The sequence below is a fragment of the Mytilus californianus genome, unplaced genomic scaffold (genome assembly GCF_021869535.1).
Source record: "Mytilus californianus isolate M0D057914Y unplaced genomic scaffold, xbMytCali1.0.p SCAF_25, whole genome shotgun sequence".
Classification (NCBI taxonomy): Eukaryota; Metazoa; Mollusca; class Bivalvia; order Mytilida; family Mytilidae; genus Mytilus; species Mytilus californianus.
In genome coordinates, this window is record NW_026262674.1 from 1,286,946 (window position 1) to 1,301,988 (window position 15,043).

Here is a 15,043-nt window from a genome sequence, read left to right on the forward strand (position 1 = left end):
CTTATGGAGAGTTGTTGGATTGGCAATCATACGATATCTTATTTTAAATTTTTATCAACCAAAGATCAAATGAAGTGGATATAAACAATTACAGGCAACCGTATAGCCTTCTAAAAAGAGAAAAACCCATACAGTATAGCCTTGAAATTACAAATGTAAAACAATTCAAACGAGAAAACTAAAGGCCTCGACATGTTTGTTTTTTTGTGTTTTTTTTTAGCAGTCGTCAGTTAATTTTACTTTTTTTCTGTACGTTTTAAGAAGACAACTGTTATAAGCTATTTGAGACATTGAATAGTTGCCATTCGAAAGCATAGAACTGTTCAAGTTTTTACTAGCTTCAATAGTTTTATTGTCTATTGTATTGGTGTGTCTGACATGTCTCCAAGGCATCCATATTTATTAGTATCGTATATCACCTTCCACATTTTCCATATAAATTGAGATTACTAGTGGCACTTCCTGTATACAAGGTGATATGATGTGCCGCTGGAATTGGTCACCTTTTCAAGCTTGAAAATATGTGTAATGGTCGGGAAAATATCAGAAAAATATGATAAGGTCAATAAAGTTCCCATAACTTCTTCGTCTGGCACCGTTCTTGGTGTTCCCTGCTGTGTTTTAATCAACCAAGTTTTCATTTTTGACATTTTGGTATTCCACTCCTACATTACACACCACATGAAACCCAAACAATATGGGAAAAGGTTACATTTTCACATACGCAATATATGAAAAGGTATCCATTTTTAAATCTAAATCATATGAATTGAAGGTGAGGTAACTCTGAAATTTTCTGAAGGAATTTAAATTAAATTTTGCTATTTTATATTTTAGCCCGAAAAATTGTACAGTGGTCCTATCTTTTCTTATAATATTATCAAAGCATTTTCCAAAAGTTGTCTTCTCGTATTTATTTTACAATTCTATCATTCAGTTTACATGTAGCTTCTAATCGCATAATTAATGATGTTTTTCCCTGTATAATGTGTCATTTTGTCACAACCTGTAGCTTCAGAAAATGCTCGGTAACCTATCATTTTTTATTGTATTTTTGAACATATCACAATATATATACTACATTTAAGCAAAGTATGCGGTGGCGGATCCAGAACTTTTCATAAGGGGGGGATGGGGAGCACTGTCTGACCTTTTAAGAGGGCCCGCTCAAGTCATGCTTCAGTTATTCCCTAAATGATCAACCAAATTTTTCCCAAAAAAGGGGGGGGGGGCCCGGATCCGCCTATGGTAAGAAAAAATTCTATCAATTTTTAATTCATACTCCCATACCACCTTAACGGGATTGTAAAGGTTTTCTGACTTCGTCCCCTTTCACAGGTAACACCTGCCTCATATTACGCCGCCTAGATAAACAAAACTGTGTATTAACCCTTTAGTGATAGAAAAACAGAGTTCAAATATATAAATATTCATGTTATAACTTATTGTCATACTTCCGTCAAAACTTTTAAACCAATAGCATGACAAAAATTATTTTTCGAACAGCTCTGATATTTTCTCATAAATTATAGTCAAACCCAGAGAGGTTCGAACGAAATCTTCCAAGCATAGTATCATTGGTTTCCTTCCCCCTTACTTATATTCCCCTGAAGTAAGTTTATGATGAGAAAATGTTCTCTACAAACTGGAGTGAAAAATATATGGATAGAATTATACTGTTTATACCGTGAAAACTAGAAGAAGCTATTATCTGCTTGTCAAGACTGAAATTTGTCATTTAAGACGGTAAATAATATGTTGAATTGTTGTGTTATCATGGTTATAACTACATGAACTAGTCCAAATAATTCGTAAGAAGGCGTCCCAGAAAAAAATTAAAATAACCTTGCCAGACGTCATAATTATTTGGACTAGGTTATAACTTTTGAACCGCTTGACCGAATCCCAAAATTTTGGCACCAATGAATTTCTTGTTTTTTTTTGTGCTCTTTCATAATAACATGAATAATGTAATTTTATGCACTTTCTCTACACTTCATATTTTGGCTGACCTCCTTAGTTTTTATATGATTGCAGAGCTCCAGATAAGCTGCGTATTTGCGTGATCACGCAATAAAAATAATTAAAAACCCAATGCAATTGCCCATTGCAGGGTTCAATAACCCAATTAATTCAAAGGAAAACCCAATTATATGCCAAAAACATGGGTTCTTAACGCTTTTATTCGCTATCGTTTGCGTTATTTACCCTTACTTGATTACAGTCGTCGCGTAAATCTATTTTTATAATATTTATAATTGGAAATGTCCTTTCGTTCTAAAAATAGAGCCCTGCATCAAGTAGCTGTAATGGATCCTTGTTTGAATTTTCCGTTGCTCAAAAGGTACACGTGTTTATGAAAACATTTCGATCTTCTCTTCGTTTATCCAATCTTCTTCTTTTCTTCGTATGAGCTTCCTATTATAAGGAACACCCCTTAGCGGGTAATATTAAAATATTCAATAGGGGGAAGAAACAGGGATAAAATATATTACATCAAGGTAAAATCCAATGGTGGTGCGCTATACATTGACAGTGAAATGTAAAAAAGAAATCATAGTAGATAAAATATACAATGATAAACATGAAAATGATAAAACCAATCTACAGAAGGTCATATAACCCAAATAATTAGTCATTCATTTTACCAGCAGACAGCTTTCTTAAAGTTATATAAAAAGAAAAGCACTTGTTACAGAATAGTTGGAACGATATATACAGTAACAATTTTTATAGTTCAAAGTTTTTTTTTCTTCTAATATTTCACTTTTCCATTGTCTATATTACATCATCCAATTCTTAATGACAATTGTCAGTCGTCTAGCTTTTTTAGAAGAGATACTCTTTGGTAATGAAGCTTGAAACAGAAGTGTCTTGTAAGCGTTTCCAGTTTATGCATTAACTCTTCTTTGAATCCAAGTTGTTCGATATATTTTGTACAGTCCAGTACAAGTTGCGTAACTGCTAGTTTATTGTTAAACAGCAGTTTCCATGTTCCAGGAGGAGAGTTTTCAGTCACAAGTTGTTTAATCGGAGTGAAGTATTCTTATCTCTCACTGCCTAGAACAGGACAAGTTGTTAGGACATGTAAGATATCCTCTATTTCCCTGTGGCATAGCAGGCATGTGGGGTCAATTGTATATTGGCTGAACTTATGTTTGTCGGCTTGCACCATGTAGGTCCCTGTCAGCATCCTTACGTTTGTAGTGGCTTTTCGAATTTCTATCATATGTTGACCTACTGAGTCCCATACAGGATGAGTTGATTCTTCCATGCCAAAGTTGAGGTTCAGAAATTTTAAAGATGACATTTGGAAAGCTTCCTCTTTAAGTCTGAGGGTCCAGAAGGATGAGATTTCTGTTTTTACTAATTTCTTCCAGGATAGTTTTGATGGAATTGGAATGTTTTTGTCAAAAATGTCCGGTAGATTGTATTTTGATAGTAATAAGGCAGTTTGAAAGAAGAAGCTATTGTTGTTGTCAAAGTTCACTGCAATTTGTCTGTTAAGGATTTCTTTAATTTTATTGTTGGAGCAGGTTGTAAGGGAGTGTAGAAATGTTAATTTCCTCTTGTGAATTTCTGCTTTTACAGGGAGAACTCCAAGAAGTAAGTATACCGCCGGTTTTGCTGTCCTCGTGGCAAGAGCTTGTTTTGCACGCAGTGTACCAATATGGAACCTCTCCAAAATCTGAATCTGAGTTTTTGTTAGAGAAAGGATTTCAAGGCCATATAGTAGTCTTGGTAGCACATATGTTCTATATATTGTGTATGAGATTTTAGGACTTAGTCCATTTGTACCATGAAGTCCTGAATTCATAAGGGCATATTTTGTTCTTCGAGCAGATTTTACACGGTCTTCTATATTTATTTCATTTTCTTTTTTACTTGATCTTTTAAGGCCTAAATGGGTAGTTTCATTTGAGAGTTCAATTATATTTTCTGATAAGTTCCAGGTGTTTGTGCTGTGATTCTTTGCAGATCCGTAACAGATGACTTTCGATTTTGTTGGATGGATATTGTAATGATGTTGATTTGCATATCTTCCAATGGTGTTTACCATTATTTGTAGTTCTGCTGGGTTAGAGCTTATCAGGGCGATGTCGTCAGCACAGGTAGGCGTTCCACAGTATATATTTCCAAGACTAAATCCTATTGCATTTTTCTCTAATTCTACTAGGAGATCCTCTACAAATATCTTATAAAGATGGGTTGACAATATTCCACCCTGCCTGACTCCTTGGAGTATATTGAAGCTGTCGCTAAGTTCTCCTTGCCATTTGACTTTAGATGTAATGCCAGAGTATAGATCTTTGATGACAAGCCATAGATCTGGTGTATATTCCTATCTAGCATTTTGTCGTGGAGTATCAGATGCTGGACTACATCAAAGGCAGATTGGACATCAACAGTAGCCAGATAGAGAGAGTTGTTTTTCCGTTCACATTTGCATTCTGATATAATGAGACTAGCAATTAGTGGACATAGCCCTTCTGTAAATCCAAATTGTAGTTCAGTGTTAGGAGTAATACTGAGTTTGCCAAGAATACAGAGTTCATGGAGTTTAGAGATTACAAGGGTTACAGTAATTCCTCTATAACTGGATATTAGACATTGATTTTTTTCCTTTTTAAGTACTGGAGTTAGAATTCCAGACTTCAATTCTGTTGGGACTGCTTTATTACTGAGTATATTATTAAATATATTTGTGAGCGTCGGAGTGACTGTTTCTTTAGCAAGTTTTAGATGTTCTGCACATAAGCCGTACTCGTCTGGGGATTTGCCAGTGTTTAGGTTGTCTATAGCTTTGGAGATGTCATCTTCTTTGTATGGTTCTATATTTGTTTGTTGGTTATATAGAACTTCTTCCACGAGTCGCTGCCTTATTTGGCATAGTTCCAAATATGAGTTATCAAATTTTGATTCTTTTGGGATACTGAGATCTTCATAGTACTTTGCGAATGCCTTTCTCTGTATAGTAGGATTGAATTCTAATTCACCCTCTATGTCTATACCTGTTGAATTTGTTCTAGGTTTGGATCTATTCCTATTGATTAATTTGAAGAATAAGTCTGTGGATGGATTATCCATAATTTGCTGGTATAAATTCAATCTATCTTCAGCATGTTCCTTTCTTTGCTGACTGCGGAGCTTTTTCTTTTCTGCTTTTAGTTGTTTCCTGAAAGGGTGGTCTGGTTGTTTGCCTTCAAATTTCCATTTTGAGTATAGCTGTTTGCAATTTTTTAGATGTTTTTTGACTCTAGGTGATGCCTTCCATTTTGGACCTTTCAGTTTAATGGGTTTGGTTGGTACTGCTTTGTTTGAGGCTGTAAGTAAGGCTTTTGTGATATTTTGGATGCTGTAGGGTGGTTTTTGAGTCAGTTGTAGCTTTGAGATTTCATTCTGGACGGATTCTATATATATAGGGAGATCGGTCTGGTCCCATTGAAGCTTATGAACTATTTGAATTTCTTTATTGGCTTTGTTTACACCAGTGGGGATGATAATGTTAGTCGTCACTGATACTGGCACATGAGCTGATACATTTGAAGATGAATTATTCCAGATTGTATACTTTTTAAACAGATTTTCTTGAGAGGAGAAGATATAATCTATTTGGGAGCTTGATTGTCCTGAATGGTGGAAGAAGGTTTGTCTGTCAGATTTATCTTTATCAGCAGTAAAGTTAAGCTCTTGTATGAATTCCTTTAATAATTGATCATGTTTATTATTTCTGGTTTGTAAAATTGTCCCATTCAGATCCCCACATAATATAATAGCATGGGTATTCAAATATTTTGTTGCTATGTTAAGAATGAGGTCGAGACATTCTCCATATTCGTAAGACGAGTCTTTGTCCATAGTTGGCATATAGACGTTTATTAGACATACGTCCACGTCTTATGAAATCAGAATAGCTATCACCCTCTCATTTCCGTCAGGAAGCTTTTGAATTTGGCTGTTCCATTGTTTTGGCCATAGGATAGATACTCCTGCACGACCTCTAGGGAGTTTAAAACCTGATAACGGTTCGTTTGTGTCATGGCATCTAGTATGATTATCGTGGTCAGGGAGAATTGAGTGTAGTATACTTGATTGGCAATCCCAGAGAAAATGTTCTTGCAGGCATACAATGTGTGAGTCTTGAGATAGGAGCTGGAGGAAAGATGTATTTGATCTCACTCCCTCTATGTTACAGGTTGTTATTCTGATATTCTCTCTATTAGGAGTGTTTCCTCCTGAAGAAGCTGATCTGGTGGTTGTTCTGTGAGGCTCATCTCCTGAAAAAGGTGGTTCTTTTCCTCTACTGTGATGTTATCATCTTTGGGAGGGATTGAGAAGTGTCCCAATTGTTGGCATTTGTCATATACCTCTGTCCTACGATTAGACATTTTGTTCAGAACTGTTGCACACTTTGTGTGATGAACTGGCTTCTCTGAGTTTGAGGCAGATGTAACATGATGAGTCTGATCGTGCATGATTGGATGAGAGGAGTGTTCAGGAGTTCTGCACTTCTGTGGGATTCCTTTGGATGAGTGAGTAGGAAGTCCAATGCTGTTGATGGGTTGTATACTCTGTGGTGCACCTCTGTTTTGGTCTGACGATATGTCTCCAGGTTGTTGGGAGCGTTGTCCTGCAGGTTGTTGGTTTAATGGGTCAAAATTGTGTGCAGTATGATTCATAATTGGAACTGCTTCTGGATGTTGTTGAGCAGATGCTGTAGCCGTAGTCATGATGTTAGGATGAGGAGTTTGTTGCTGCTGCTGGTATGCTTGATGAGGATGATTGCTCTGTAATACAGAGTTGCCTGTATTGGTCGTCCTATTCTGAAAGGCTTGAATATGATGGTTAGAGGCGATAGGATGAGTTCTGTAACCTTGAATAATATCTGGGAAGGTTCGTGCCTGAGTATGTACACCTGTAAACAATTGAGGTGGTTGTCCATGATGAGGTATATATGATTGATTGAAGTGATTGTAAGGATATGGTACAAAGGTACGGTGATGCTGGTTAAGAACCGGATATGGTGGATAAGGTTGATGCGGCTGAATATTGACAGGATGAGGTACAAATTGTTGGTGCACTTGGTTTTGCCCATGATATGGTATATTTGGATTTTGAGCATAGCATGGTGGAGATAGATATGAAGATGGATTCTGGTGCGGAGTTCTCACCTGTAAAGAGAGCTGATTGATAAGGGAAGAGTTGATAATCATGTTCTGTACCATTTGACTTTCCAAAAGTTTAAGTCTTGTTTCTAATAGGTCATCCCTGTGATTGCAATGGACAGTTCTTTTTTGACAGCATGATTCTTGTTGAGGTAGTTGTTCTATAGGTTGTGGTCTAGGTGGTACATTAAGATCTCCGTCTCTACTTTGTGTATTTACTTCTGATCTGCCATAATCCTTGAAAGTTTGCAATACGTTCCGGAGTTGTTTAACCTCATTTTCCAAATCGAGAATTCTTGTTTTCTGAATGGTATTGATATGTTGTTCAGAGTCATATGCTTTAGATTTTGGTTGCCACTTGTGGTCTTGTTTCCCTTTCATTCGATTGGTTGGGTCAAGGGTTCTTTGTTTATGTGCACCTGTCATATGAGTAGTATCAGGTATAACTGTAGCTTGTAATTGTTTTGATTGGTCAATTACTTTTGGTATGCTTGAAGAATTTATGATGGTGGTTCCAGTTTGAGCTTGTGGGTTTCCTAATTCATAGGAAATTTGCTTTGGAACGGTATAATCTTCATTCTCCTCCTCTTTTTGTTGATCTGTATAAGTGCAAGGGAGCTCGAGGTCAACAGATGTTTGTCCTTCATTAGGATTATCATTTCTTTCAATTTGGATATTGGTTTGTTCTGTATACAAAAAGTCGTCATTGCACTGATGGCAGTGAAAGTCAGATCCCTCATAAAGTTTCAAATCGTCTTCTTTGATGTTTGAGCACAAGTAATGGTACCAGTTGTCACAGGAATCACAGGCTATGCCTTCGTTTTCTACTGGAGTCTCACATTTAGGACATATAACTTGGTTGTTTTTATCTTCTGTCTGATGTTGGGTACTGTATGTGTCAGTGATATCCATGATGGCAGGTATTGAGGTAGTTTTTCCTCTACTCTCCAAGTTGCTCTTTACTCTTGTAGGTTGCAATGACACTGAAAGCGGATTGTTCTTCCCATCCTGATGTATGACTGTTGAAGAGCAATCCTTTAAATTTGTGAGTTGGGACTGGATAGTATTGTTACAAATGTTTAGTTCTTTAAATTTACTTTTAATTTCTGAGCAAAGACTATCAAAGATCTCATTGATGAAGATATCCACTCTATTACCATTAACTGTCATTTTGTTTGTTGTGTGGAAAAGATTGATAGTAAATTTGAGCATGTTTCCTGGTTGGTTATTGTTCTTTCTGTTGTAAACTTTGTAACAGGAGTCAATCTTGAGATTTGATAGTTCCACACCATGTTGCTCGAGTACAGTATAGTTGGTAGAGATATCCGTCGATTGTAGTAGTGTTAAGATTCTCGATTTTGCTAGTTCATATGCTGCTGTACTAAATTCTACTACAAAGTTTTTACCAGCTTTCATCTCAAAAGTTAAGTGTTGGTAGTTGCATTTCGTATTTTTTGTCTCCAGAGCCTTATCTCGATTGATAGCATAATTTCTATTACTCCTGGTTGTCTGGTTAGCTTGCAGTAAATTGCCTGTTGATAGAGCCCTTTTGTAAGTTCTTGTCTCCATTGATCTATCCATGTTGTTTAGCTGTTGCCACAAGGGATTTACTGAATGTTAGAATAAACCTGAACTGAAAGAATATCCACAATAAAAGTCACTGGTGTCTCACCTGGCACCACAGTAATTCATCCTGCTATTTTTGAACGATGTGTGTATATATATAGTGTTTGGTATAGCGCGGAAAAACCACACTGACCAATAGGGGTGTACTCTAATGCGGAGAACTGGCAGTATAGTGTAGCGCGGAAAAACCACACTGACTAAGGCTGCGAGTAGGCTGAAGCCCCACTGAACAGGTATAGCGCGGAAAAACCACACTGACCAATCAAAGGGGTAGAGGTGGAATTGGTAATAACCTGGTGAATTATGTTTGTGCCATATAAGAGACCAGAGCTGATAGTTTGATATTAATGCATGTACTACTAGATATCCAGTAAGAGGTAATATAAATTGAAAAAAAGAAAATACAGCAAAGTACGGATGCTAAGTGAGTTTTCTATATAGATTCTTCTTGCCGAAAAATAGGTTTTAATTGTTAAATGTAAACCAGTTTACAAATTTAAAATTAAATGACTATGTAAAGAAGGTTGCAATGTACTTTTATATTTATAATCTAATTACTAACAGAGAAAAAAACTTTTTAAATTAAAATGAAAGCTGTCTCTAGTTCTAAAATTTGGATATAACTAAAATATTAATGTGAATAAAATACAATGCAACAAATTAAAAGACAACCAAGATGACTGTTAAAATGACAAACAATATCAAAATACAAAGAAAAAATACAAAAAATAAAATTGGAATACCCTCACAGGAAAATCAAAACACAGACAATGAAAATGTAACGCAGCCAAATATTCTAGTTAAAATCTAAAAGAACACTATATGTCAGATTATAACATGTAATATACTGCCACAAGAACCTATTGATTAAAATCTAAAAATGAGAAAAAGTCTACTATAAACTACATATGTATTGATTTATATCTATATAAACAGTATTGAGTATTCTATTAGTTAGTCCAACAGTCACGAAAGATTTGCACTACAAGCTTCTTTAACCAGACTTTGGCCAGAACAGGGTCAGGGTGTATACCGTCTGGATAAAGAGAGACGTTGAAGTATTTCCTTTGTTTCTTTCCTTTGTGCTTTGAGGTTTTGCAGTTGGAGGTTCTATATAAGTCGTAGGAAAAATCTGGGGAGTGTGTGCCAAGAGAGGAATTGATGGATTTGACTTCTTTGTTTAGTAATATAACTTGTTGTTCCAGTAGGTGATCTTGTTCCAAAAAAGTTGATGGGTCTTTGTGTTTTTGTTTTGTATTCCAATTGACAATCGAATAGAAAGGCGTTTCCAGAAAGGTAAGCTTACAGTTTGGGAATTTAGCAAATAATTGTATTATGTCTTTGTATGTTGTTGTAATTTGATCTACAGTTTCTTGAGATTTTGAGGATGATAGGCAGATGTATCTAGTACTGCGATCGAATGAAGTTAGATTACATGTGCCAACCCAGATGTACAGCCAGATATCTCCAATGAGTTGTATTTCTGTTTCCAAATTAGTTTTTAGCCAGTCAATAGCCTCGTGTACTTTCCTACCTCTCTTGCACCACCATATGATGTTACTTTGGTCTTTGTGAATGAACTGTTGTTGCAGTCTGACGCCTTTACTATCTGCCAGAATAACAGGTCTATGAGTCCTTTTTCCTGTTGGTCCCTCAATGCGTTTATTACCGAACTTGGTTAACTTTATCAACGACATAAACCCTATGATACAGATAATACACAAAAAACAAAAAAGATTTTAAATATGTACTAGTATGTACCTCACTGAATATGCACAAGATTAGTAGATACCTATTGTCGGTGTAGCGCGGAAAAACCACACTGACCAACCGAGGTATTATACAGTGCGAAAAAAATTTCACTATGGTATTTAAATTAAATTTATATATCAAATTGTCAAAAATGAGTGGCTAAACACCTGTACTATTATACTAATACAACTTATTGAAGAAGAGAACACAGTTTCTCTTCATGCAATACAAAGTACAATAGCAGACAATAGCAGACAAAAGGAACAGATGACAGTGAATAATTTCTTATCCTTATCCTTATGCTTATCCTTTAAGTGTCAAGTTTAAATGCCGGTTTTATCCGGGAGTGACACCACCACTGGATTTTTTTTTTTTTATAATAATACCCCTCAATAAATTTATCAGAATTATCAACAGTAATGTAAATATTTGTTTTAATCCGGATTAAATCAATTTGAAATGATTTGGGATTGTGAAAAAAAAAAAAAAAAATTAAAACAAAACAAAGAACAAACAAATATGTCTTCCCCTTCTTAATCAAAGATGGCGGTTTGCCGGGAAAATTATGAACTAACTATCTGGATTTGTCAGAATTCTGGCGTTTACCAGGGATTTTTTTTGTGTATAATACAAAGGGATTAAATGTGAACGTGTAGGGATGATTGTGCTATACAAAGGTTTTGAAAAACAAGTGATAATGCAGGAATGGTGAAAAATTTTCAGCTGAGCTCAAACGATGCGTCCGTCTTCTCGGCCTCACTTCCAACTACCCTGTCCAATTAGCGTGTGACATGCTGTCACATTTTTTCGAATTGCTCGGGATTTATCATAACATACAATGAATTAAAACGAAAATAAATGTCCGATAAAAATATTGAATAGAAGCATGTTTTCGGCTTCTTTTTGATAGCTGAGGGAAAGTTATGATGATAACAAGACTCAGCTAGTGATTTTAGGAAGCGGCCATTGAACGCACGGGCGTGTTTGCGTACCATAACGAGAACATTGCTAGAGCGATAAACACGGGGTTCCGTCAAAAACGAAATCAGTTGGAAAAAGTGAAAGGCCAAATCAATTATGACATGATATGTAGTTTGAAAGCATCGGAAACCAAAAGTTCTGATAAGGGACAACTTAACCCAGATTTATGTAAATTGAATTAAACGAAAACAGTTTATATATTATTTTTTTCATTTTAGTTGATGAGTGAATACACATATCCGTTTTTTACGTCAATGCAGCTTGACACTTTCTGTGTTTTGGTCTAATTGTTCTAGATGCTTAAGATAGTTGTCTTATTGGCAAGTGCAGTATAACATTGTCATTTATTTACTTGATGTTGCAGAATTATTTGTAAATTTAAGTTGAATGTGGTCTCCGTCATTATAAACCACCCTATAAACCTTAAGGTTTTGGGGTATATCTTAAATCTGGAAACTACTTTTTATTTTTATTAAAAAGTTGATCTGGCAAATAGGTGAAAGGACTGGCAAAATTTTCTTACAGCACCTAAATTTCACATATATTACACAAAAATCTAAACACTTAGCCACACCTACCCCAACTATAATTAAACTGTAGGGTGATCATATGGGATCTAGAAAGGCAATTAGTTCCTGTCCAACTAGTGACACTAGCTGCAGTTTACATAAGTTTTGAGAAAATACAAAACTGACAGAACGTTTAAAACGGGACACAAATTAAATGTACAATTGCTTGTCAGTGATTAAACCAAATAAAACAGCTAGCACATATTCTACAAAGAAAGAAACACATTTAAGATGGAAACACATCTGGGGTTGATATAAATATGTGATTATAACATGCCTAAATATTCAATATTGTGTTGATGAAAAAAAACCAATACATTAAGGAGCTTGATGGTGAAAAACCCAATTTGATATTTGCTTGAGGGGTGAATTGGAATTGATAATGCAATTAAAAAACTTTATCACCCAATTACATAAAAAAATGGTGGGTAAAAACCCCAATTTGTGAATTCTTATCTGGAGCTCTGTGATTGCCAAATATTAAGAGACAAATATCCTCCAAAGTTCAAATTAAAGTTTCAAGATGCATCCTGTAAGAAATAAAGGCAACCATGTGGACTTCAACAATGAGACAAACCCATATCTCCAGCTGTAAAAGGCCCCGAAATCAAACATTGACATAAACAGTTCAATTGAGAAAATTAATGTCCTGATTTTAGTAAAACATGGTAAAAACAATAAATGAAAAACATACATGTATAATTATGACATACATGATCATGATGATATACAGCAACTAATCAGTAATGACAACTATCAAATCACAGGTTCCTGACATTGGACGGGAACACGCAGAAACTTGCGGCTGTATGGTTAAACATATTTGCATGCACCAAACTCTTCCCGATAATTACCTCCCCAAGTAATGTATTGTATAATGAAAAATTAACAAATCAAATCAAATCAAATATTTTATTGTCGTATAAACTTTACAGTTTGTGACCAACATGTATTAACACAATAAACATATCAGTGAAGGGTGTAACTTGAATAAGTTATTAGAGAAAAATAACATACATGTGTTATTACGGATACTTTCTCTTAATCTGTAGTAACATATGTTTGTTATCAGTTAAATGTACAATGTACCATAAAAAAATTTATTTTCAGTGGGCACTTGGGAATTCTTGAAACTTGGGCAGTAACTTAATACATAACCTTGAAAACTAATTTTCCAATTCAATTAATACATTTTTGATCAACCATGGTAAATCAATGAGACAAGGCTTCTAAGTGATAACTTAGCTGTAATAACAAGGCTTAGTTATTACAGGCATTTAACTTATTACATGAGACACTTGGGAATGACTCTTATCATTATTTATTACAATAAATTAAAATACATTGTGATATATGTAGGAGAAAAGGCTTTGAAGAGATGTAAAGAAGCTGTAATAACACCCTTTAGTTATTACAGGCATATTTTTTCTGTAATAATTATAACATGGGTGTGTTATGCATGATTGGCAAACTATGGGCTGTTATATCTTTCTAAAGTTTAATTTACATAAAGACAATTATAATATCATTAGAACTAGTACACAGTTTAACAAAATAAAGGATGTATAATGCCCCTTTGAAACATGTAACATACATACATGTATCTATCAAATATTATAATAACTACCAAAACTGAAAAAGACACAAAAACACAGAGCAGAGATATCTGATAAGAAAGTGAGATATATACATGGCAACTATTTTACTTTGTTTTTGAATTTCAAGATATCTCATATAATATATAAGATATTTCTCATTTAGTATATTAGATATCTTATACATGTTATATATTATATGAGATATCTTATATCATCTAAGATGTACATATTTAGATGTCATATACAGTATTGAAGTAGAACTTTCCTAAGTTAACATGTTGATATATGCATAAATGCAGAATATGTTGTAATACACCAAAACAGCATAGATATTTTATAGGTAATTTACTAGGGAGGTTTAAAATGATTTAAAATTGAAGGTTTTAGTCCTAACTTTTTTTTGTTTCTTACAGAGATAAACCTTATTACTAGGATGAATGTGGTAGAGGATTTAGTCACAATCAATGGTACCCTACACAGACATGTGGGAACAGAAGCTGGTAATAAACTGCATGAAAGGGATGTTTGTGCTAGAACAAATAGTCATGGTGGAGACTTAAAGAGACACATGAGAACAAATAGTTGTGGTGGAGACTTAAAGAGACACATGAGAACAAATAGTCGTGGTGGAGACGTAAAGAGACACATGAGAACAGAAACTGCTGAAAAACGTCATAAATGTGATATGTGTGCTAGAGAATTTACTACAGGTAGTGACCTTAAGGTACACATGAGAACACATACTGGAGAAAAACCTTATGACTGTGATGTATGTAGTAAAGGGTTTCGTCATCTTGGTAGTTTACAGATTCACATGAGAACACATACAGGGGATAAACCTCATAACTGTGATGTATGTGGTAAAGGGTTTAGTCATCTTGGTAGTTTACAGAGTCATATGAGAATACATACAGGGGATAAACCTCATGACTGTGATGTATGTGGTAAAGGGTTTAGTCAGCTTGGTAGTTTACAGATTCACATGAGAACACATACAGGGGATAAACCTCATAACTGTGATGTATGTGGTAAAGGGTTTAGTCATCTTGGTAGTTTACAGAGTCATATGAGAATACATACAGGGGATAAACCTCATGACTGTGATGTATGTGGTATGTCACGGAATAGGAGTTCCTTCATAATATAAGTTCCAAATGGAAACAATATTCTGGAATATTATTTCCACTGGAATAAATATTACAGTAAATGTTCCTAACGGAATAAATGGTATAAAATATTTGTTCCAACAGGAACAGATATTATGACATTGTTTATTACAAAGTTTCCAGAGGAACTTCTGTTAGGCGGAACAAATATACGTTGACAGGTAAAGGGTTTAGTCATCTTGGTA

At 34.9% G+C, this 15,043-nt stretch overlaps 1 protein-coding gene across 1 annotated transcript; it reads left to right on the top strand.

Moving 5' to 3' along the window:
- The first annotated feature begins 1,412 nt into the window (after positions 1 to 1,412).
- On the top strand, positions 1,413 to 14,839 carry LOC127732468 (zinc finger protein 239-like). Its single transcript, XM_052241506.1, has 2 exons — positions 1,413 to 1,746; positions 14,106 to 14,839. The coding sequence occupies exon 2, from the start codon at positions 14,126 to 14,128 to the stop codon at positions 14,837 to 14,839; it is 714 nt and encodes a 237-aa protein (XP_052097466.1). The 5' UTR covers positions 1,413 to 1,746; positions 14,106 to 14,125.
- Positions 14,840 to 15,043: the final 204 nt, after the last annotated feature.

Excerpts from the sequence above, each read along its gene's own strand:
- LOC127732468 (XM_052241506.1), top strand. The coding sequence starts at position 14,126 with ATGAATGTGGTAGAGGATTTAGTCACAATCAATGGTACCCTACACAGA.